The following is a 25,895-nucleotide window of genomic DNA, read 5'->3' as shown; positions in this document are numbered from 1 at the left end:
TTTCAATGGAAAATTGCTTTTGGATCATCTTGCCATTGGTGACTGTTTTGAGTTAGCTGTTTTTAAAGTGGTTTTGATTGTTGGGAGTATTCTCTTGCTATCAGAGGGCAGTATTTTTAGGGTTCTTCAGATTAGACAAACCCAGTTCTCCCAACTGTGCTTATGTCTGTGGGCAGGGCCGGGTCTGGGAGGTGTAGCTCTGCAAGGCTTCAGGTCCCTTGTTGCTGACATGCACTTGACTCTCTGCCCTGTGTTGGATCCCATTTAATAAAAGTAATGTAATGACTTTGAGCCTTTCAGAGGTTTTTTCAATGCGACATTCGGTTTAGGTACTAAGCATTTGCTTTTTATCAGATTCGGAGGTATAGGCTCTTCTGAAAAAAAGATTTGTCAGATATCCAGACCCTGCGCTGCAGGGTAGAATTCAAAGGTTGTAGGGTGCTTTTCTTATTCAACCTGGAAGGTGAAAACTCATCAACACCGAAACCTCATCTTGTACAGCATTCGTTTATCAGAGAAAAGCAGTGATTCCAAACAAGAGTCCTTTGTTCTGATGCTCAGTGTTAGTTTTGTTACTGCTAATGATGGTCGTGTGGTGCTTTTTTCAGCAAACTTAAGCTCTCTTCCCTTTTTGTGATTTCAGGTAGGGGAAACCAAGAAGGAAGCGTATAGATTCAACTATCTGATTTACATAGTGCTTAAGCACAGGTATTTCATTTGCCCAGACTGAAAGAGGAACTTTGTAACCATAAAACTTAAATGCTTTGATTTAGGAAATTTGGCTTTTGTATGTTTGAGACTGTTCAGGAGAATACACTTCTCAAGGAAACATTTGAAGAGTACAGTTGGACAAAAAGAAAGTTTACTGGAAAATAAAAAAGGAACTACTCAGCAGGTTATGATCTAACAACTGGGAGCAATTTAATAGTGTTGGATGCCTAACATGGAGGAGACCGTTAGTGGTCCTCTGGTGCCTTGGCAATAAATCATTCTACAAAACTAATTAGGTATAATTCTGCAAGTCATTTGAGCAAGGTCCTATTAAAACCTGTGCTCCTAGGAGACCTGTCGTTGAGCTGCAGCATTTGCTGGGAACAATGCAGGCAAAGGCAATGCTGTTATCAGTGTGGGCCTTGTTATTCGCATAATGAAGTAAATCATGATGAAATGTCCTGTTAATAATAGTTAGGAAAGACATTTGTCAGTCCAGGGGATCTGGAACAACCCACTGTGTTTCTCGGCGCACAAATGTAGTGGCACCATTAAATCATCCCCATAGAGTTTGGAGTGTACAGGCAGCAGGAGAGATGAGTGTTACAAACTAATGAGCTAACTTTAGCTCTGAAGAAAGTTTGCAGAAATGCAGTATTTCTGAGTATTCAACACTGCAGTATATTGCTTAGAGATTATTCTCTTTCATTTAGGATGCATTTGGCTGATGATTATGTGTAATAGATATGTTGGCATGAAAAGGATACTGGATGTGCTGGAGCGAATTTTGTACGTGCCTACTCTGTTTCATTAATTTCTGCCTTTGAATGAAAGGCCAGAAGCAAAAGCCTCCGTAAATTTCTTGTAAAACCTGATGCTTCCTAGTAACTGTGTTTACCGTCATGTTTGCTCAAATAACAGCCGCAAATTTTTCCCTTCCAATTTTCCCCTGCAAAGTCATTAGTCATGCTCGTTGTGAAGTGCCTAATGAACGAGACACAAGCGAGCTCCTATCCGACAGCACAGGAGCTTCCATAGGCCTGTGATGTGTCCCAGCAGGCTCTACCCTTGCTAACACCGTGTGCCTTGGGACTGCTTTGAATCTGCCTGGCACGGCGAGGGCACGGGGCTCTGCCTGCTCAAGGCACGGGCACGACCATGCCCTCGAATCGCTCACCAGCAAGCCCTGATGCAGAGCTCAGATGTATTTGTTTGCAAAAATTTGTTGACTTGATTTTTTTTTTTTTTTAAAGAAACATTTAAAGAGAAGGGCTGAAGTACCCAAATTGCTATTTCTAAAATTAGGCACTTTAATTTTTTTTAAAGGCCTGAGAATTGCTGGGGGGGGGGGGTGTGACAGTCTGTTTTCACTTTCTGAAAGGAGAGAAATACGATCATCTGCTCTTACAAGCAATAGTCTAACCTCTAAACCTTGTCCTGATTTATAGGTGGCTGCCTTCTAACAACAAAAGGCTTGTGGAAGAATTTCACCTGTGCAAGACAGTTGTCATTATTTTCATTCTGTTATAATATAATGTCAATTACAGATTTTTTCATTTTGTTATTTGAAGTCTGTAGTTAAGCTGTTGTAGCTTATGACTAGCCACAGCGATCTGCTGGATCGATAAAGAAAATCATTTGGAAGATGCTCAGCTAAGAGCCTGTGGTGTGTCCCTCCCCGCCCCACCCCCCACCCCCGGAAAGCAGTGGGTGATACAAAGAAAAAAGCAAGAACTGAGATGGCTTATTTTGCCCAAATCACACTGAGAACTACATGAAAGGAGCTGTGAAATACTTCTGTGCAGACCCACCTGACTGAGGAGGCTGCTGCTGAACAGAGAAATAGGCATGGCAGTATTTGGGGTTGCCTGGATCCTGAGCTTGTTTTTTTGCCTAGACTGCTTTCTGTGGCCAATATTATTAATTACTTGGCTTCACAGTGCTTAAGCCAACAAAATAGAAGTACAGTGAGCAAAGCAGACAACTGTTATCTTTAACACATGCAGTTTTTACTGTCCGTTCAAGTTTGTTAATAAGAAACATGGTAATACAGAGACACTGGCTTAATTTTCATCTTTCTTCTTACTCTTCCAGTTGGCAAAAAAAATTCGAGAGAAGTTTAACCGTTACTTGGATGTTGTGAATCGTAACAAGCAAGTAGTGGAAGCATCGTATACTGCTCATCTCACATCGCCCTTGACTGCGATCCAAGACTGCTGTACAATTCCACCGTCTATGATGGAGTAAGTATTAAATACTGAATTACTCACGCTGTCATTTAATATGTGAAGAAAAAAGTGAAATGTGAAAGTTTTTAATTGCAAAATAACCTGTATTTTCTGCCACTCTTGATAACTCTGAGAAATGGGGGAAAACAGTACTCCAAGGGTGCTCTTTATCTTGTCCTCTTATTCTATGTTTCTACTACGTACATATTTAATGAGGAGCTCTAAACAAGGACTGGGACTCAGCTCCAATGGACTGTAAAATGAAACAAAATGGAAAAAAGTTTGTTCAACTCTTAATTGCATAGAATGGTCTTTTATACAGAATGAGTCTGTCCATATCCAAGATACCGTTTTTGCAGCAAGGCACTGCTTACCCTGAATAACTCTTCTGAAGCTAGTCATGGGACTTCTGGTTTGCCTTTTTTTTTCCTTTGAAGTGCAGTAACCAAAATCACGAGTTGGTCAGTACATCACATGCTAAAATTACTGCTTTACAGTTTAATCAAGTTGACGTGCTGCTGTTCGATACACAGAGAGATTTACAGAAATTGAGTATATTGCTTGGAAACCGAATTTGTTCATTTTCCATTTCTTTTGGAGAGTTTTGAATAGTCTAAAGGCAGTTGGTTGTCTTTAATCTTGTACTATGCTGCATATTTGCAGAAACTTCTTTGGGTTTCCTAATTGTAGGAAGGTGTGATAGAAAATCTGATTTTTTCAATAACAGTGTAATAATTTATTTTAAACAATGAACATTTAAAGCTTTTACTTCCATATGCACTAGATAAGACAAGATTAACTTTCTCTGCTTGTTATAAATTACAAACCTTGATTACAGAGTATATTTTCATTGTTTATAACTCAGTCTGATTTAAAAACATTTTAGAGAGGAAGGTAATTTGGATAATCAATATTAAAAGCATTTTCTGCAATCTAACTTCATAAGACAGCTCTTCGCTTAATGACAACATGCTTTCATGTTTTCTTAAGCGTGATATTAACCTTTGCTTCTCATAGAATCACAGCAAGGTTTGGGGAGGAAAGCACCTTAAAGATCATCTAGTCCACCCCCCCTGCCCCGGGCAGGGACGCCTTCCACTAGCCCAGGTTACCCAAAGCCCCGTCCAACCTGGCCTTGAACCCTTCCAGGGAGGGGGCAGCCACAGCTTCTCTGGGCAACCTGTGCCAGGGCCTCACCACCCTCACAGGGAACAATTTCTTCCTTAGACCTAATTTAAATCTGCCTCTGTTAGTTTAAACCCGTTACCCCTCGTCCTATCCCTACCCCCCTGATCAAGAGTCCTCCCCCCTTTCCTGTAGCCCCTTTAAGTCCTGGGAGGCCGCTCTAAGGTCTCCCTGGAGCCTTCTCTTCTCCAGCTGAACCCCCCAACTCTCTCAGCCTGTCCTCACAGGGGGGTGCTCCAGCCCCCCGAGCATCTTCGTGGCCTCCTCTGGCCCCGCTCGAGCAGGTCCGTGTCCTTCTGCTGTTGGTGCCCCCAGAGCTGGACCCAGCACTGCAGGGGGGTCTCCTGAGAGTGGAGCAGAGGGGGAGAATCCCCCCCCTCGCCCTGCTGCCCACGCTGCTCTGGGTGCAGCCCAGCACATGGGTGGCTTTCTGGGCTGCCAGCGCACGTTGCTGGTTCACAGTCAGTTTTCCACCCCCCAACCCAGGTCCTTCTCCTTGGGGCTGCTCTCCATCCCCTCCTCGCCCAGCCTGGATTTGTGCTTGGGATTGCCCCGACCCATGGGCAGGACCTTGCCCTTGGCCTTGTTGAACTCCATGAGGTTTTCCCGTCCCACCTCTCCAGCCTGCCCAGGTCCCCTGGATGGATCCTTCCCTCCCTCCCCTCCATCACACCACACAGCTCGGTGTCATTAGCAGAGTTGCTTATGTAAGGACAAACAAACTTACATGAGGATTTAAAATATTCACTACATTCAAATATGTGGTATGAATCTGTGGCTGGAGAGAAACGCCACTTGCTGGTTTTGTGTTTGTTTTGATTGGCATGGAAGTAAGAAAGCCTCAAGTGACTCCAAGAAAGCCTCAGGTGACTCCAAAGAAACGGGTACCCTGTTGTTGGGTTGTGTGTAAATTTGGTGGTCACAGTGCAGTTCCTGCTGGACAAAGTGTCTGTGTAAAATGCTGGCATATCTGGTGCCAAATAGCTAGGCTGTCGGCAGCGGTAGTAGAAAGGTCAAGAATTAGTTGAGAATGAAAACCTTTCTGCCCTCTGATCTCTCCGTGCAGGAACTGCCAGCCAGCAGTAACACCTTCCAAGCAAGGGGTGACAAGAAGGACGAATGAGGAGGTTTATTGTCAGTAATGCATAATTTTTCATTAAAACATAAAAAGAGAGAGGTCTGCTTTTAATCTAGAAACTTTCATGAATTTTTTTTCACTTTGTCCTCCAAATTACTTAGCTTGGAAGTCCTTTAGAAATTTCTTTATCCTTGGTGGACTTGCATAAGGATCCTTCACAGTAAGTGTTTCAAAAAATGAACTGGAGGTCACAGCTGGCAAAGCAGCGAGGTGAATATTCTATTTGCAGAGCTCCTCATTCAGGCTCTACAATAGGATTCTTGTTATTTAGTTACTTGGATTGATAATACTAAATCTGCTTAAGTAGTTACCAGACCAGTCTGTTGGTCTGCAGGATCTTCCAGACAACACTTCAGCAAGACCTGGTCGAGTGTGTATGATTGAGAATGGTGGCTTATCAGGAATACCCCTACTGCCATCTTTAGGAAATTGTCTGTGAGACTTACAAAGAAAGAATGTAAAAACATGTTTTCCTTCTGAAACTTAACTTCCCAGTTGTTAGCGCTGTGCTTTCATCACCTGATTTGTCTAAACACTTCTGCCATCGTTTCAGTTGTCGTTTCTTGTCCTGCCTTTCCTACATGCTGCTCTTCCTTTCATTTTCCTTCTTTGTGGCATCTTCCTTCAGGGAGATTCCCCATTTCGGTGAAAATGTCAAGGGGAAAAAAGCTAATGTTGATATCCAAGGTGATGTTATTAGGTCTTGTGTTTGACACAAGCCTGCTAAAAGGGAAAGTAAAATGGTTCACATGGGCACAAGGTGGTTGTTCCTGAAAAGCCAGGCTGGTACCAAACACTGTTCCCCTGTTGAGCATCAGCTACCTCAAATCTGTCATCATCTCCCTGCCGCTCCAGAAAAGAGATGAATTTTTAATATAAGTCTCAAAATGAGATAACCTTCTTTTTAAGCAGAAACTTTCAATTGAAATTAAAGGATTACGTGCTCATCAGGATCCCCCTTGGGCACTTCTAGGCCTGGTTAAAAGTGGGGAAACAGCCAGTGGGGTGAGTTCTTTGCAGGCAGATTTATCTGAAATCACCAATAGCTTTTTTTTTTTTTGGTCCAAAGAGATACATAAACTGAGATTTTTGACAGACAATACTAAAAACTAAGATACCAACCTTAGCGGTTAGATTTTGGAGAACTGGAACACATGTATAAGTGTTTGAATGTGGATTTAGGAATTATTTTTAAAACACAGACACAGTATCTCCCACCTGGATATTGTCATCATATTTTGAAGGCTATTGATTTACTTGAGTTCTTCTACCTTTAATTTTTGGACTAACTTGTTCCTGCTATGAGGAGGCCTGCGCTTGTAAGAAGTTGTTAGATGTGCCATTGCTGTTGACAGCTTATCCTTGATGTTTAAAAGATGTGTGTTTAGTGTTGGGCAGAGGAGTACTGGTGTTAGAGCAACAATAATTATAATAGTTTGGTTTAGAGAATTTATTAGCTGCTGTTATAGAAGAGGTCACACTGAAAAAGACACAGATTTGTCGGTGCTGTTTGCTGTTTTCAGGAGAAACTTGGCTTTAGATTGTACCTTGAAGATGTGTGTGTCCTTAGGGCTATGGTTTTTCCTTCAGGAGGGTTGTGAAATATTTGTGTTACAACTGCTAAACTGTGTATTCTTTTTCTTGGTGTAGGGAGGTGTTCTGTTGCGTGGCCTCTTTACTTGAGTAAACAGTTGGTGCAGGAACAGTGTCAGAAGCATGTTATCTTCAGGGTGTATTTTTAAGGTAGATTTGAAGGCCTGTCCCACAATATTTAAGGCTGTTTATTACATGGTGTTCAGTCTCTAAACACATGGTGACATTTGAAAATCTGGGGACACTTCATGCTGTCAGGTGATTCTTCCATCAGCCTTTCACACTGTGGTCTAGCTTATTGACATTGTGTTGGGAATGCAGCAAGTTTGGATTGGTTTTGGGAAAATTAGTTGGCAAGGTGATGAACTATTGTGTAGAAAAGCTGGTTGTTTTTTTTTTTCCCCCGAGTTTTTTTGATGGCTTTGTATCTTTAGTTTATATTTGTTGTTACCATTAACAAAATTAGCCATGTGTGGTCTTGTGTTTGCTTGTATTTGTCTGGGCATTGGCTTCAGACAGTTTGCCCTGTTGTTTGAGATATATAGTGAGAATGCCACACCTGGTGACTACAAATAAATGATACAAAATAGGACTAACAAAGCGCAAACTGGGATATAAAATGAACTTGGCATTTAAATTGTTCATTTAGTCAAGTAGTAAGATATGACAGGGAAAGCAATATTTATTTTATTGCCATTACGTGGTGTTGGCTTTTACAGTGAAGAGCCCAAATGAGTAAGTTTCCATGACTGTGATTCCAGTCCATAGTGACTAGTTTTGAACTAAAATTAACAGCCTGACTGTGCTTTTGGTTACTATACTGTACCCAACATATACCGGCCTAACTAGTGTAAGTACTAGCAGTCACATATTTGTTCTTCCCACCAAGGTAGCTTTGTGCAATGGAACCACCTTGTTTTGGAAAGTGGTAAAAATAAATAAGTAAATTAGAATATGCAAAACCAACTTGATGAAGCAGTGCAGTTGGTGGCTATTGAGTGGTTTTGGCAAGAGACTTTTCCATAGGCCTTAATTCAATAAACATTTAATCATATGCTTATGCTCATCTGGTTTACCAAAGTGTTTAAACATGTGCTTGTGTAAATGGAAATTAATCATACGCTTAAGTATATATGCAAGTACAGCTAAGCAGAGTTGGACTGCTAAATCGGAGCAGGGGCTGTGTGTTTTTCTTCAGTTGTTGCTGTTCCTTTCTTCAAATATACCAGTTGGTATTTTCAGTTCTACTGAATCAAGGTTTGGGAATGAAAAAACCATGATGGCAATGCAGGGAGAGCGCAACCAGAGAGCATAGCTTTCAGACAAGCTCAGAGGTACAAAGATCTGGTATCTGGGCTATATTTGTGTCCGTGGGGTTGGAGCCTGGAGACTTGCTCCTTTTCCCAGGGCTGTGTGATGCGTTGGGGAAATGCCCATAGCAGTTGAGAAAAGGCATTGCTCCAACCAGAGTTAATGTGGATAAAGTGCTCCGGGCTCTTAGCAAAATGGATGGATAAGCTGATGGGAGATAAGGAAAATGGATGTCAAGTGACATGCATCTTCTAATCCTTGAAGAAATCCCTGCTGGAAAAACAAGGCTTTGTGTTTCCTGACTAATAAAGGCTGCTGAAGAAGCCATGAGAAACAGGTTTCATGCTGTCTCCAGACATTCCCTATCATGATTGAATTGGGTGGTTATTTACAAGACAATGTTTTAATTCAAGTATCTTCCTTCTTAAGAGAGGATAGATACCTTTGTGTACAAGGTGGTGTCTCCTGTTTGTCGTGCCTGAGATGCTTTGTTCCCGAGAAAGCCCTCGGTAGATCTTTAGGGAGTCTTGGAACTTTAACAGCCTGATGTGTGGGGGGTGTAGATGGGGCTGTAGCAGAGTATCAGCAAGAGGGTAGGTGAAAGAATTAACAGTGTTTATTTATCAGAAGTACTGAGCACCTGCAGCTTCCCTGCACCTTCAGTGGGAACTTATAGGATATGTGTCAGTTGTGAAAAGTGTCTAAATAGTGACTTAAACTAGTTTTGGGAAGCAGGTTTGGAAGCGTTAGCTTTGTGTGGAGTTGTAACTTTGCAGGTCTGCATGGTCTGACTTGTGAGTGACAACTGAAATAGCTTTCTTCATAAAGATGGTGTCGGACTGGATGGCAATGTAGATCAAATAGGTGTTTTGTATTGAATATTTGCAGATGAAAGAAAATCAAACTCTTTCTGCACAAAAGAGTAAGTCTGATGTGTGTAATGTTTTCATCACCCACCTGGTGTACAAAATGCCTTTTTCAGGAGAAGCTGTGATTGATGCTAGCTGGCTCTTGTATGAGACTTTCAGAAGTAGTTTTATACAGTTCCCGTTTTGCCAGGTAAGTTAAAGTTATGTTCACACGATAAGTACACATGAAGACGCAGTTGCAAGTATGTGCTTTACAAAACTGATGCACTCCAGAGGTTTTCTTGACATAACAAAGCCCTGCACATCTGCAGCAAGATTACCTTCCAAAAAATAGAGGCTATAACTTCTTATTTGTGAGGAAACACGCAGCTACCCGTGCAGCTTTTCCAACAAAAAAACAGAGACGGTGCTTTTAAAGGGAGACAAAAAATCTTCCCTAACCCAGTCTAGATCCTTCTCCTCTCCTGCCCACTTTTAAGACCCATCATGCTCTGATATGCAACAGCATTTCATGTCCTTGGGTGTCTGTGAGAGAGGGCGGGAAACAGCTTCCTTGAGTTGCCTGTGACTGGGACCTGAGCGGAGAGAGAGCGCAGAGTTGCAGTGCCGGGAAGCTGCCTCTCATGCTGCCTTGCTGCCGAGAGGGGTGGCATGGCCAACCATGGTCCCCCAATAGCCCTGCACCTGCAAACGGACATGAACATACACGTGTGCTGGTGGAAACATCTCCCTTTCTCTTTGGTCCTACCCTGGGGGACAGAAATGAATGTCACCGGTGGTTTTTATGCGAAGTTGTCACGCATCTCCAAAAAACATGTTTAGAGACAGATTGCCATTCATTAATGCTCTTGCTTCTGCTGCTAACATACATGTTTCAAGATGGCTGGAAATCTATTTTTGTTGTTTAACTATGCTGATAAGAGCTTAGGGAATGCATTTATCTAAATTTGTGAAAGGAAACGGAATGGAGAAATATTTGTTGGTAAAACATACTACTTGGCAGTGTTGCGTTACAAACATTAATAGAGCTGTTTGAATAAGTGAGTTTACAAACCTATTTTTGAAAATCATTTACTCCCTGACTGTGATATCGCCTTCAGTAGTGGCCTGTTTTTTTCTTTTTTAAACAGATGGTTAAATATTTGCTAATGCAGTTCAATTTTATCACAGCTCTTTCTGTGTTTATCTTTCCTCTCTGGAGCAGTTAAGTGGAAGATAACGGGAATCCCATTCAGTTCCTTCAGTTGCTGCAATATCTGAAGAGCTGCACTTCCAAAGGAGAAGTGGGTGGGCCACACTAAATGAAATTTAAGATCTATTTGCTGTTCTTGCAAAGTCTCAGACTACAGTAATGCCTGAGGGTTTCTAGAAAATATAGGGAGTGTGCATAGTGCTAGTCTTGGCATGAACTTGTTTTGTCCATAAACTGTAGCAGGTATTTAGGAAATTGCTCTCTTGGACTGTTGCTTTTACTTTGTAAATGTGGCTGAGCTCCTTGTGAAAAAGTGGTTTTTGGAATAGTTTGTGTTACTGAGTTGCAGTCCTCCTTCCAATAATACGCTTTCTTTACATCTGAGAGCAAGTATACTTTTTTCCAAGCAGTAATTGAAATAATGGGAACAATTTCTATGCCTTGCCAGAAGAAACTGGTTAACTGAATCATCAGTAGCTTCTTTTTGTTTAATTTATTCATAAAAACACTGTTTTTCAACATTCTGTTTAGATGCAATGGGAACCATATATTTAAGTCTTTATTTAAGTATGTAAAATATAAGTTAAAATCTTGCCTTACAATCTAGAAAGCAGGTCTAGTTGTGAATTTCAAAGGAAATGCTGAATTTTCAATGAACTTATATAATTTCATTTGCATACTAAAATCAGTTTTAAATTTGTGTGAATGGAAAGGGAGGGAAAGAAATGAGTCTTAAAACAATGAGAACCCCTCAGTAGCTGCTCAAGTGTCATTTTTATATGCAGCTCCCTCATTTTTCCCTAAAATGAAACTGTACAAAAGAGGTTGATTTACACTGTAAATTCAGGCCGAACAAAATCCAATTGGAACTCACTTGAGCACTGTTTTGATGTAAGATTCAAAGCTTCTGCAAATTTATTTTATCTTCTACACTTGCTGATCTCCTGCTTGTAAATCCTGTTGAAGGAGAATAAAAATGAGTGCAGCCTGATGGGAATTTAACGTCTGAAGTTCAAAGCAGTTTGCACATCAGAGCAAATGTCAATCAAATGAACATCTTGCAAGCCAGGCAGGGAGCGCGTTTTTCCATGGGGAAGAGATCAAAGTGGGAGTCGCAGCTCTGTTTGCTCCCTCGGGATGCAGTTTCGATCAGTTGTTCATTAAAGTGAATCCAGAAGGACGGGCTTTTTAGAGGGAGGCAGGGAAAGGGGGATGGGGTGAGGGGGCCTGTCTTCAAACTGAATTTCAGCCAATGCCTTTTGCTCTCGTTTAAGTAAGTACAAAACCTAATTACAGCTAAATACAGGTTTTGTTGTGTTTTTCTGGTAAGGATTTTGGAGGACTTCCTAAGTGTTGGCTGATGTGTTACCACCTAGAACATTCTGGGCCAAATCTCAGAGGAGACCTCGGTCAGCCATCGCTGTTATCGTCCTCACAGTCTTGCTGCTGGCAAAAGTGGGAGACACTGGTAAAACTTACATCTCCTTTGTGCAGAGAAAGGGTGGTGATCAATGCTTGTCTGCAAATCTTAGAATATTAAAGTTTTTGGTTTAACTTCTTCCAATGCAAGTGATGAGAAGATTTGTATGGTTTGAAACTTGTGTGGAAAACATGCAAAGTACAAATACATTGTAGGAAAGGTAAAACCAGTAGCTACAGCCAAGAATATAAGAATTTACTGTAAATGCCATATGGCAGTGTTGAGGCTTTAGTTTTAATTGATGCTTTAATGGTGAAGATTGCCAAATAGATTAATAGCATATTCTTAGTTGAAACAACTTAGAGGCACCCAAAAGAAGCACATGGAAAATTCTCCAGTGTAATTAAAATGATCTCAAATACTGCAGTATAAATTTGCCACAGTACTGCCTTTGCCCACTTTCTGGTCTTGGTTTTCTGAGGACATACATTTGCGACAGGAGCTGGTCTCTTCTCAAGGTCCTTGTATCACGGAACCAGTCACACTTTAAAAATACACTCCATTGCAAAGTGCAAAAAGCCAGTTTTAAGGCAAACTGCACCTGAAAAGAGATTTGAAGTAGATAACCCACATAGCTCAGTCTGGAGCAGTCCTTGCTCTAGGATGACAAATCTGTCTGAGGGCTGGGCTTTAATTTACGGGGTTTAAAACAACTCTTCTTCTGCATATTTTATTCATATCAGTTTCCCATTAACTGTATCCTCTTTTTGCTACTTGTGTGCTGTAGCAAGAGAAAAGAGGGGTGAGCTGGGCTGCAGTAATTTTTTGCTTTCCTTTTACAGCTCTGCTGCAGATTATTTAGGCATCTATGTCTTCCTTTTCCTGATGGGTAACGTAATACTTGCTTGCTGAGAAAAGCTGAGGGACTTTGTTGATTTTTTGCATTGAAGTTCTTCGACATGCTCCAGTAAAGATTGCGAAGTAAACAGGGTGTTTATAGCTGAAGCACTGATCCCCTTGGCTGGTACGATCAGTTTGGGGCTGCAGAAGTGCCTGTGGCAGGGCAGTTGAGGATGATAACTTTATTTTTGCCTTCCTAGAAGGCACGCTAGAATTGGACCTGGTGTTCATCTGCTTGAAACCCCATGTTAATATCTGTCATGACTGAGACACCTGAAACTCAGTTTGGCAGCTTTGTGTGTACAAAGAAGTGATGTAGCAATACACTCAACATTTTGAATCAAGATACAACTTCTCTGCTGGGTAATTTAAAGCAAGTAGTTTGGGTGGCGTCAGAACTGCATGTCAGGATGCACATGTCACTTTGAGTGAGTGTGAGCAGTGACTTGGCATAAAATAAAACCAAAGCAGAGGAAGATTCCAGATAATTTTGAATGAAACCCCAGCATTTACTGCCCATGTTCTGAGACATGAATAATGTTAGTTGCTAACAAGGTATCCTGTTGCAATCACTAATAGATTTTGATGGGAGCGCTGGGACAATTAGCTAACATCCTGAAAAGTCATTATTTTTCCCTAAGAGTTTGTTCTTTAGTATTCCTCGGAAATATTTCTTTAGCATGGAGATGTTTAATTTGCAGTCTCTAGCTCTTCTCCATCTGGTTTTGCCCAAAGATAAACATGCTTTTTTTGAAACTGGTCCTTTATCAATCAGTCCTAGTCTTGAGATTCTTTAGCCGACAAAACCCAACATTTTTGCTTGCTTGGTAGGAGCTGTAATTTTTTGAAGTTTTTACATTTTAATGGAGATCGGAAAAGCCTTGATCTGACAACTACATCCCTGTGAAATGACAAGTCTTTTTCTCAATGGAGAGGACTTCGGGGAGTTTTCAGAGACCAGGTTACCAATAATTTCAATAAGCAGCTCCTGGCTGAGTGGATGAGCCCATGCAGAGCTCCATGCCATCACGGTCCGGCTACTTTCGGTGTCTGACATAGCTTACAACCTCATGGTAGCAGTGTCCAATCAAGAGGACAGGAGACCTTTCTATCTGTCTGCCCATTCATTCGTTTTTCTCTTTCTGTTCCTCACTGTGAAGAACAAGGATAATGCAGAAGATCACCAAAAGCTCTTTGCCCCTATCGGAGTCTTGAATCAAAACACCATCACTGATGGAGTGCTGTTGATTATGCTGTTTTGGATAAAATACCAAAAGCACCGAACATCTGCGTCCAATAAGGAACCCACAGTACTTTTTGTAGAGCAAGGAATTTAGCTGCCTGTTCTTGTTCCCGCTGTATGTAGCATTATTCACTTTGCTCATCACTGAGTGGTTTCGATGTGTTGAGCAGCTGCTGCAATTAAAAATGTTTCACTAGTGATGAGCAAGTTCTTAATTGCATGTGTTAGGTGGGGACAGAGGAGGGCAAGTGAAGTTAAACGTTTGTGTTTATGTAGGGCAACCTGATTATGTCAAAAGACTGAGGTATGTAAAGTATTTGTAAAGAGATGAGAGAGACAATTTGTGCACAGGCTGCTCTGGGACTCCCTGACACACAAACTTGCACTCTCCACATACATTTGTACCTATATGGTAGAAGGTTTACAACTTAAAAATATGGTTTTTCCCCCAGTGTTCATATATGCATATAAAAGTATTGACCAAAATGGACAGAGCTGTGTTTAAACTGCATTTATTCCACATATTTTTTAAAGTGTGTGGAGGGCAGTTAATTATTTCCAATATATATTTCCTAGACCCCAAGTCTAGGTTTGAGAAGGGATCAGAAAATGGTGGTGTCTCAGTTACTCTTAACTGTTCACTGGTAGTCTCATTCATCTCCTTTAAGAATAACGCAGTTTAAGATGTGTGTAGGGTTTATGGATATACATTAAACTAATTTTAAAGCATGCCAGTTTAAGGAGACCTTGTTTTTATTGATATTTGTATGTGGCAGTGAAGATATTAAAATTAAGTGGCTAGTAATCAATAATGCTGACTTTTTGCATATTCAAAAATTCAGTTTGATTAGAGCTTCTTCAAATAGAGCCTCTGGTCTGATGAGCTCTAGCTATGTAAAATGAGACTTCTTGTGACTCTACAAGAATCAAAATTTAATCTGATGTTAAGACCAAAGAAGTCAGTGTCTGAGGTTTTGTTATGCATTTGCATAAAAGACTATTTTACTTATTTGCAATTCAGAAAATCATTAAGGAGTTTAATAGTAAGGTCTCTGGAAATTACTTCTATACTTGAAGGACAAATTTCTAAGCTTGTGAGAAGCCTATGCTGTACTCTTCACTCATAACAGAAGTTAAACCTCTGCTTTAAACAAACAAAAAAAAAAAAATCAGCCCAACCTTAAATATGGTTATACTGACATGAATCATGAAGAAAAGGCAAACGCATGGCCTGGGTATGGAACAGCAGTGCTGCTCGCAGTGAACTCCAGAGCTCCTCTCTGGAGCATTTGTCTGCTTTTCTAATGCTAAAATTTTCTGAAAGTGGATCCAGTCACCTACAGAGGTGATGATCTTAAGCCTACTAACAAAAATTTTTCTTTTTCTTAGTTAGTTTTCACTTCTAAGTCATAAAAGGTTTTCCTGCGTCCGGTGTGTGTGGACCCCATAAACTGAGAGATGGGGCTCTCAGAAAATCCTGTATCTGACTGACTTGGGGCTGCTGCGGCTGTGTCCCTGTAGAATGAAATTATTTTGAATTGGGCTGAAAGAAAATACACTGGATTAGGAGAGTTTTAGTTTGCTTAAAAATACTTGCTTCCTGTGGTCAGAACTTGAAATTTCCTTGCAGTAACCAATTCCATCTGTCTGTGGTTTTTGTTTCTGCTAATTGTTGTTTTAAGGAGATGATTTAGAAGTTCATTGTTTTATTGTCTGTTTGTGTCTACAAACCCCAGCCCTTACAGCAAGCATTCTGTAAGGACAGAACCAGAAAATCAGTGTCTTTCCATTCTTACTGGGCACCATATTTGTTGAAGGAGATGGAACTTTCTGGATTTCAATTTCTTAATTAAAATCTTCAACAATGCTTGTTTTTCATACCACTTCTTGCAATATTTTGGGTCTCCTCTATGTGATAGCATATATGTGTGGGTGTGTTGGTATGTGTACATACACATGTGTGTATGAAAAAATGTAACCTCAGTTTAAGCAATTAAGTGCAGTTGACAATACACAACTAAATAAAGAACCTTAAGCACAAATATAATGTGCATGGAGCTAAATGGAAAGCATTAGCATGGCACTGAGTGAGTGGTCTATAGATGTAAGGCAGTGCTTGATGTGCCATTAATACTAAGTAAGTTGCTCAGTATCTTTTGATGTAGCTGTTTTTTGTGTAAGTTGCTGGTTTAGTCTTGACAGTATTGAACACACGCCTACTCTGCCTGGTTTCTCTCCAAGACTCATTTCCTATCAGCCTTCATGTCAGACAGGCTAGTTAAGGCTCTTCGTCCAGAACAGGGCGTTATGCAGACCTCGCTTGCAGTCTGTTGTAATTTCTTAGGAATAGGGTGATGGTAGAAAAATTCTTTGATAGGAAATAGATAGGTTTTTGAAGTACTAGGATAATCACACTATCATAAGTCAAATGTAATCAAAATGTTCAAGGTGACAAAAATGTTAGCAAATAAAATTGGCCTATGTAAATGAAACAAAACTGCATTTAAGTCCTTGAAAGCTTCAGAAGTGTTTCTAGTTATTTATAATCCTTTAAAACCCTTTTTATTTAAATTTTAAGACATTGGTTTAATTATATGTTTTCATCATTCAAACTGTGCATTAGAATACTTTTTGCATTAGAATTGTGAATGTATTTGAATTATTCCTAACCAAAATGTAACAGTACTTCACACTGTCAAGTTCCTTCCACTATTTGGAATGTAAATCCTCAAGTTTTGGTACAGAAAACAGGTTTACAATTGCTCTATTAGATCTTTCTCATAAAGACATAAAGAGGAAATCCTCTTCATGCAAGGCACTTGGAATAAATTTTTTAAAAGTGAAAGATGAAATAATAGTACTGGTGAAAGAGTCTGTAGCAAGAAAAAGGTTGATTCAACAGCAGGAGGAAACACTTCCTGATGGCATTCCTGGATGCTACACACATTTCCCAAGCTGGAACCTCTACTGTTTAAAACACTCTCTTATGATCCTCTCTTTCAAGGAATGCTGTGGAGGAAAATGGAATATATCATTGTAGAAAGCAGATGCAATCCAGCTGTGATGAGCTTATCCCCCTTAGTTTTCAGTTTCGTAGTTTTTCCTGGACGCTTAAAATATGTATAATGTTGGAGTTTCCAAAATGATTACTCTTCACTGAAATTTCAAAAATATGCGTTTCCATTGTAAATGCTCTGTAGGTTTAATACATAATGTTAGGTTGCTCATCCTGTGTTGTCATTTCAGATTTGATGGAAATTTTAACACCAATGTTTCTAGAACTATTAGCTGTGATAGACTGTCTACCACTGTCAACAGCAGAGCCTTCAATCCTGGACGTGACTTAAATTCTGGTAAGTAGTATAGTTTTGGGCTTTTTTTTCTTCCTGTTGTAGGTTGTTTTTTTTTTCCCATTAGACTTGAACATTTCCTTGGCTTAGAGAATTAGCATTGATTGCCATAGCAACAAGCTTTTATTTCTCCTTGAAACTGTCACACTGCTCTTAATTTGAGATTTCATGATTGAAAGATGATACCTAAAGTAATGCCCTTAGTCTAAGTACTTTATAAAAATGTCATGAAGATTTTATTCCAGCCTACCATGGATAATTTTGTTGTGGTTTATGCACTTTTTATTTCTTCTTTTTTTTTTTCTCAAGACACTTTCCTTCCTAGGCCTGTCTGCTTTGGCATCAGTAGTGTCAGCTGCTGAAGGGGCCATGCAAAGAAGTTTCTCTGATCTTCTTAGCTGAGTTCAGCTAATGTGAGGCTGTGTTTGCAGCGATATGCAAAAACTACAAAATATAAGGACATCCTAAAATATTTCCTTTCTTTGTCTTGTCAGGGCATTTCCATCTTGACAGTCAGTGCATTTGCTTGACACACTTAAAGAGCTAGAAATATGCTTAGAACCAAAATACATATGACTTATCCCTGAAAAAGTCAGCTTTTGGTCCTCCAGTGCAGCAATGCTTTTCTTTTTTTGCATCCTAGTCAACTTGAATTAATACATGGATTTCAGGGTTTTTTTAGTCATAGTTTTGTCCAGCTGTTCCATCTTACGTTTCAACTTTTTATGATGCCTTAGTGTTGTCAACTAGAGGCATTAGGATTTCATTTAGCATAAGTTTTGGGGTTTTTTGTTTGTTGAATTTTTTAAATTTTTTTTGACACGTGAAGCAAACTTGAGAGAATATTTTTGTAATTTTAATTTTCATGTGTCTTTTGGAATAAAATTAACTTGACTGATGAAGTGGCAGACCTGCCCATTCCACCCTCACCATGCGCAGAGCATTTGCATATCTTAAAACAAATAGTTGAAAGTATCCCACATTTCTCTCTAGCCTCTCTTACTGTGTCCGTTCTTACAGCTTTGCTTTCTGGATTTCTAATGAAATCTAAAAAAAAGAAGTAAAAACCAAAAGCAAGACGAACAGTCCCTGTAGGTTCCTTTTCATCCCATCCACAGTATACCACATCTTGAATGCAGGTGCTGGCCAGACAAGCTAATTTCCTGACATACATCTCATCACCATAATTTGTATAGTGTTTTCCATCCTAAGGATAGGCAGTCTTTGTTCACTTACTATGATTTGCTGGGCTTTGTTTTACTCATAAGCTATCTCTTTATTAAAAAAAACCAACCAAGCAAACAACTTACTCTTTTTAAAATAATGTTTAAAACCATATGCTGCTCTTGATTAATCGAAATAATTTTTGCAAGCGAGTTTTCAGGCACTGTTATAAAAGCAAAGCATTGAATGAATCACTTGACGTTTTTTATTTAAGTAAAAAACCCATTCTTTTTCTACTGCAGAAGATGGATGTAAAAAAAAGCATTAAAGAAATATTCCTTCTTCTTGAGTGGTGGAAAACAAACAAGCTATAGTTTCCCCTAAACATTTTTTAAATTTCTGGTTTAAATTCTCACAGAAACAAAGTGAGTGCATGTTCCAAGCTTCTTGCTGTCCTGACTTGACAGTAAGACTTGAATGCCGCCTCTTCCCTTGCCTCCAGCTTGAAAGCTTCCTGATGAAAGGAGTATCTTCAAAAAATGGCATTGGCAGCAAAGGGCAGCAGAAGAGAAGAGGGAATTGGAGTGATAGAAAGAACAGGGAAGTGCTTCAGGGTTTATTGACAGCAGACTCTCCTCTGGCTTTCCTGTTAGCAGCTCTCAGAAACACAGCCTTTTGGGGGGAGGTTTTTTTATTAGTGAGAAAATGCCTGTAAGAGAGAAATGGAATGGAAAGACTGGGTTGATGCAGAAAAATGAGATGGAAACAGGTTTATTTGAGAAACAAAAGTTGATAGTGGATACACACCTAGTGAAATAAGTTAAGTTTTCTGTAGGCAAGCTACAAGGAATACCCTTAGTCCTCGCCTCCTTGTGCGAAGGTGTTTGAAAGAAATTCTGTGAGATGATGGTTCCCATCTTCCCTTCCCTGGTCCTCAGCTGAGAACATCTAAACCACGTAAGCTCCACCACCCCGGCTGCAGAACAGGAGATTGCTGTGGCTTCAGGGCAGGGTTGCTGCCAGGAGGGTCAAGCAGAGTAGTGCTGGTGCGGAGCTGGACATTGCCCATGTCCAAAGCGGTGTCCCTGTATCACTGCACAAGTATTTGGGTTTTGGAATAAGCTGGCTGTGGGAAGGCTTAGGGACAGGAGGCTGGCTGTTTGTTTTGCGGGTGCAGGGTATTGTGTTGGTGGTATCTGTAACACTTGCTTATGTAGACGTGGGCCATGACCTGTTGTGCCAAAAAAGCAGTTTCTGCCCAAAGGAATTCATGGTCTAAGACAATAGTTGTCTTGAGACAGACTGGGGATATAAACAGACCAGGAAGCAGTTTTGGCCAGAAGGACAGAGCATCCTTACAGCTGTGAAGATGACTGTCAGGTTAGAAATGGTTTTTAGAAGTACTTAGTGTCATTTGTCTCTTGAAACTTATTTTTTTATTTCTGCAGTGACCTATTTCTGTGAAACCACATACCTTAAAGGATACACTTAGGACAGAGCGCTTTGCACAGAAGCTGTTTCTCAATAAATCTACGTGTGTGTATTCATTACTCTAAAACTGCCTTTGAAAGAGGATAAAGATCAAACAAGAAAAAAGTTCCTCTGATCTCATATTTCTCTTACTTCTCTTCTAAGTGTCCTCGTGTAGACCTAGTGAGGAATATCTGTTGTGCTTTCAATTCAGACTCTACCTTAGCCTGAATTTTTTTTCTGCACTAAAATGCCTGAGAGTTGTTGGTACACCTGGGTATTTTGATCATGTTTTTTGTCTCCTGCCTTGCTTTGCTTGTTTACACTTAATGGGAAGCCACGGCTTCCCAAAAATCGTGTCATATTGTCTTTCCTACTGGAAGAAGTGTGTTGGAGTGGACCCCAAGCACATCAGCCTCCTAGATAAAGGGTTTGAAAGCCCTCTGCTCCTCCAGCCCAGAAGCAGGAGCTCCCATACTCTTGTCTAATTTGCCCACAGTTTCCAAAACCAGCCTGGCCTGTCCCTCAACCAGGTTGTCTTCCCGAGTGGGTTGATCATTTAATTCTTAATGTAAAAAAAAAAAAAAAAAAAAATCTCATGAGTATCTCTCTTTTCCCGCATGAGTTTTGCAGTTTAAATAATCCAGCCTTTAAAAAGCTCTCAGCAAAACATAAATTTAAACTTTGCTCTGTTCAGCCTTGATCTCAATTCTTTAAATGTTAATCTTGGCCCGCTCTGCGCACCGCATAAGAAAGTGGGATCAGAGTGGCGAAGTTGTAGGTGTTGGAAGGGAATGGAATTTGCACCGCAGACTCCGGGCAAGCCACAGGAGCTGAGCCTGGAAGAGCCCTTGGTGCAGACAACAACCTCAGCTTCTAGTCTGAACATTGTGTTAAGAAGGGTAAGTGTAGCTCATGAAACTTTCAAAAATAAAGAATTTTTTTTGCAGTGTTCTATTGAATTTTCATAATATGAAGAGAAAATAAACATTAATCTTGGGGAAGGAAGGAAGAAGAAAGAAACAGATGTACTTCTCTTTTCTCAACCCTTTTGCCACTAATACTGCGCAATAATACTTTTGCCACTTTTTTCCTTGATACTAGGTGACTTTTTTAATGTCTTGAAAAGGTTTTATCTTGGCTTCAGTTTTCCATTTGGATTACTTTTAGCCATTACTACAAAACAGATAAGGAGAGACTCTACTCTTCAGATGGAATCACGGGCTTTGGTTAGTTAGATTAAGAGATCTGTCCTCACTGGTATGAGTGGTCTGTCTCTATTAGACGACAAAATCTTACCCAGAGCCAGTGCATTATGTTATCAGATTCCTTCGGGTTTTTTCTTTTCGAATAAACAAGGAACCAGTAAATCTTTCTCCTTCTCATCCTTTAAAGTGCTGAAATGTCTGTTTCAAGTCAGGCAGCTTTAGCAGAGTGCTCTTCCCCGCAGTATGCAGAAATGGTACCAAGGTGCTCGATAAATTTTGTCTGTGCCTTATTCGAGGTGTTGATCGTTTAAAATGTGGAGTGCCTTTGGTCATGTTCCACATATTGCTGTACTTCAAGCTGATAGTTCGGGTGAGTTAAAACAGTTGGGAGGTATTTGAGCAGAGAGTTAATTACCTCCCTTCCAAATCCTTTTAATCAAGGAAGCTGGGCTCATTCCTTAAAATGAAAGGTTTTTTTACTTCTTTCCCCTTCAGAGTCAAAAGAGCTCCCAAGGAGTGAGCTGGGCTCTGTCCTGGCTCATGCCATCAGCAGAATTTTAATTGGGTTCGAGCTGCAGAGCCTTTTATTTCTGGTGAAAATGCGTGAGCCAGAATACAGTTTGACTCAGAAAATCCTGGATCAGATTTGTAGGTCTGGAGAGTTAGAGTATGTCTTTACTTTTAACTAAAAACTTTTCAGTTTTTGCAGGGTGAGAACCATGAGGTCTGCAGCTCAATAAATGTAATGCTAAAGAGGAGGACTGTAAGAAACTCTTTTATAATGAGCAATTATGTTCAGTAGTGCCTTTTTTTTTTTTTCACTGACTGTTTGTGCTGTTCTTTGAAGATTAATTAGTTAATGATTTGACTATGCTTTGAAGATGTAAAGTGGTATCTAGAAGTGCTAAGTGTTATCATATCTCATTCCCTTTGAAGTTTTATAAACTCTATCACATAGGGCTTTCTTTCTAAAAGTCCTTTTTGCCTTCTGAGATAATTAGAGAGAATGATCATTTCAAATACTCCCGTGTTAATACTTCCAAACTTCTTCTGTCTGCAGCAGAATTTGGGGTCAGATAGTACAGCATTGGAAGTGGAGGGGACAGAGGTTTCAGAGTGACTTGGCAATGCCAGCTCATGGGCAGCTCCCAGTTGGCCGTTTATATCCCCAGTCTGTGTCTGGAATTAAGAGATTCTACTAAGATTTCTGTGTTTGTAAGAGTTGGACTCTTGGCTTCCTCCAAGTAGTGTGATATCAAGGCTGGGTCTTTATTTAGTGGTGATGCTCACTTTAGAAGAGCAAGATCGTTACGTGTACTCAGTAATACAAAATACTTCGTCATTTGTATTAGAACAGGTAGATGGGTGCCTTCTTATACTTGCAAAAGTCCCTTGAACCTGACCAGAAAATGAAATAATAAATTACTTTTGAGTTAAAATGGGAAGCACAGGACAAGAATATGGAGCCTACAAAGTGAGTACCAGTGAGATGCTCTGAATACATTTCTGCTGGTGCTGCCAAGGGTGTAATTTTGATAGATTTAGCCTTTAGCTATAGGCAGGCAACTCATTTTACAGTATGTTTTTTGTGGGGGTCTTTTGATTGTGTAACCCGTCCAGAGACTGGCTTTGTTGGAAGGAGGAGGTGAGACTAAAGTACAGGCAAGCAACTGAGGCGATGGCAAGTTTGGGGTAAGTGAGGTTAGGCTAAAAAAGAGCATCTGCTGAGTGTCCTGACAGGGACTAAGAAACGAGGAAATATCTGCAGGGTGTTCTTACAGCTTTAGTGGATGGAAAATAAGAGTGCGCTTGAAGAGAAAAAGTATGCATTTTTCAGCCATGTCTTATCTGCTGGGAGATTGTCTACTGTGGTCATAGGAAAAAGAAAGAAGAAAAAAAAAAAAAAGCAAAGAGTCACGATAACATTGTCAGTCTCTGGAGAAGGCATTATTGAACTAACAGGCTAGCTGAAGGAAAACATGAGCAGAACTTTGTGAAAAGGAGGAACAGCAGAGAGGCACTGAGCCTGTGAAGAGTTTGTTTGAGGTTCAAAAACAATTGTTTTATGGGGAAAATGAACACTTTTAGATCCAGATACTCTCATGGGGAAATAAATACAAATGATGGCCTTGTGGGAATGATAAGTTTATCATTAATATAGCAATGATTAAACCCCCCCCCTTTTAATTATAAACTCCTTTATTTTAATGCTGTAGGTGAAATTAAACTGGACAAGTTATTTCATTCAGGCTTAAACTGAGTGTTCATATGTCTGATTTGAAAATACATTTTTCAAGTTCTGTAACTGATAACAAAAACTTAAATACCGGATATTCAGCCTCTTTATACTAAACAAAACAACTGCGAGACTTCATGCCCAGAACTATGAAATCCTGCTGGCTAGACATAAAAAGGAGGATTTAAATGTTCGATAGTCCAGTGTCCCTCCCTGCCTGTGAGGCAGTGCAGTCATGGGAACCAGCAGTTCAGCCATAGTGGTCTCACTGGAAACTGTGGTGGCGAAAAGAAACACTCAGTGCTCCTGATGGACTCTTCTGTAGGTACTCCATGCCTGCGCTTAAATAAATACCCCAAAAATTTAAGAGTGATTTGCTAACTTGCTGTGTTACACCCACCAGATGATAGAGCTGTGAGGTTCTCCTCTGGCACCTGGGCCTGGGTATCAGGGAAACCAGGAATAACCTGCATGGCCCAAGCGCTCTGCTGCACGGTGGTGGTGTGTCTGGACTTAGGTGACCTTTTTTATGTCAAAGTGTAATTGTATTAGCTTTTTTAAAGTTTTTTTGTATTGCAATAGAATGGATAATGTTGATTGTCATACACTGCTGAAAGACAGTGTTGTTTAAAAAAAATTTTTTTAAATAGCTATGGTTTACTTTCCTCTTTTCTTCCAAGGTTTTGATACTTTTTAAAGGATTTTTTTTTTCCCAGGTTTCTGTTTGCAGCTTAATAAAGGATTATCAAATTCTTATGTGGATTCCCACAGCTGTGGCCGAGCAATGTGCTCCCATACAGGAGAGTGTGTGGGCTGTGAGCAGCAGTGCTGCACATTCTCTGAAGGGTCAGGCTGCCAAACCCTCGATGAGTTCAGAAATTAATCTGGATTTTCCCAGACAAGATTTCAGAGAGGAAAAGAGGATAGGTGCTTTGAAGGGGGACGAGGTGAGGAATTTCTCATAGTCCTAGCTATAAATCTAGAAATTCCGTGTGGGTTAGGTTTATTTTGTTTTTAATTAAAACTTATTTTTTCCTACAGTTTTCCATGGTACCTAAATTTGGCAATATTAAAATTTCAGATTGCTTTGTGTCCCTACTGCACAGAAACTATTGTCCCTGACCAAAGAAATTTGCTCTTTGTATAAATAAGAAATGGCGCTGCTAAACTAGTATCATACCAGATGTAAAACCAAAAGGACTTAAGAGAAATGTAGGGGGAATTTGAGTGAAACGAACAGTATTCACAAATTTGTTTGACATTTTGTTGCAAGATCATGGATGCTTCCTTTGAAAGTGTGAACATTTATGAGACACAAGATTCCTGCTCTGAAGAGCATCACTAGGCTGATTTTACCTTTGCACAGGGGAGAGAGAGAAACTTTGTTGGAGTTGAGTTGGTATTTTTTGGAGAAGGATAAGAAAGTGAGAGGTGTGAGCAGAGTGTAGTTCTGGTTCCTGACTCAGTTATTAACGCACTAGGAAAAACCTCATCAACCACTTCATGTCCTGTTTTTGTTTCTTTCTCGGTCCACTGAGGCAACAAATTCTTCAAACCACAATCATGCAAAGCTGCATCTTTGTACAGAGTGCAGCAGGGTGCAACCAGGACTTCCACTGGGATTTACAGGCACTCTGGAAATATAAAAACCTGTGGCAAAAAGTGGGGGGGGAAAAACCCCAAAATAGTGGTTTTTACAGAGTAATTATGCTGAGCTGAATGTGGAGAGAACATCGTGGCCGAAGCCAGTCTGGGAAACTTGAGTAAGTGCTAAACTGTTGAGGATGTTGAGCTTAAACTATACTCTATGTGGATATTTTGTTGTAGAATGTCTGGCTAAGGTTTGAAATGTGCCCTGCAGTGATTTCCAACCCAAATATTGGCGTATTTGATAATGAATGAGATCCAGGAGATGAAACTCTCTGGCCTATTTTCAGTGTCAATCCTAAGGGAAATGCTGAAAGTAAATTCTCAGCAAAAGGTGAAGTGCTGTAAATCAGAGCTCCCCTCTGCCAGTTCTGGCTAGTGCTGTAATCAAAGAACATGAAAGGAGAAATGGCAAGGAAATACTTTTTTTTTTTTTAAATGCATTTTAAGCTGATATGATCCATTTTAAGTGTTAGGTGAAAACTAAAGAATTCAAACATTCCAAGTTTTATTTTCAGTTTGCTGCAAGCAGAGATGATGATTTGCCCCAAGTGGAATATAATCATGTTACTGCCATGGTGGTGAGAGGGTTTGTGCCTCCCATGTTAATGACATTCCATTCCCTCGTTCCTGGAAGCATTTTTCCTCTTGCTTTAAAGGACCTGGCAAACCTACAAGCTACCAAATGTCACCGGCGTGGCAAAGCTGGCGATTGCACAGGATGAGCGCCGATCCCTTCATCTCTCCAGGCTTGCAGAGGCTCCGGCTGGCAGCTGGGATATTTCCATCACACTACAAGGCAGAAATCCCAATGCCGCCTCTGCCTCGGGTGATTCAGACATGATGGTCCCCACCTGGGCTCTGAGTGCTCAGGATTTCTGCAATATCTGTACACTCTGTTGGTTTAGCTCGGTGTATTAAATATCTTTATAAGTTATTAGTGCAGATGGTCTTGGCCCTGGGGTAGCTGCTTTATTTGGTGGTTGGTTTTGGTGGTGTTTTGTGCTTTTACTAATGTAGTCAGTTTTGT

The 25,895-nt window shown here is 40.3% G+C and overlaps 1 protein-coding gene across 2 annotated transcripts in view; it reads left to right on the top strand.

Annotated features, from left to right (window-relative positions):
• CACHD1 (cache domain containing 1) overlaps nucleotides 1-25,895 on the top strand; it is a 111,479-nt gene that overhangs the window by 48,017 nt on the left and 37,567 nt on the right. For both annotated transcript variants that reach the window (XM_074875836.1, XM_074875837.1), the window contains exons 3-4: nucleotides 2,806-2,954; nucleotides 17,037-17,143. In XM_074875836.1, coding sequence (XP_074731937.1) covers nucleotides 2,806-2,954; nucleotides 17,037-17,143 — 256 coding nt within the window. The remainder of the gene's footprint in view (nucleotides 1-2,805; nucleotides 2,955-17,036; nucleotides 17,144-25,895) is intronic.

The sequence above is a fragment of the Strix uralensis genome, chromosome 8, assembly GCF_047716275.1.
Source record: "Strix uralensis isolate ZFMK-TIS-50842 chromosome 8, bStrUra1, whole genome shotgun sequence".
Taxonomy (NCBI): domain Eukaryota; kingdom Metazoa; phylum Chordata; class Aves; order Strigiformes; family Strigidae; genus Strix; species Strix uralensis.
The sequence above is the reverse complement of the archived record's forward strand: the minus strand, read 5'-3'. Positions and strand labels throughout refer to the sequence as shown.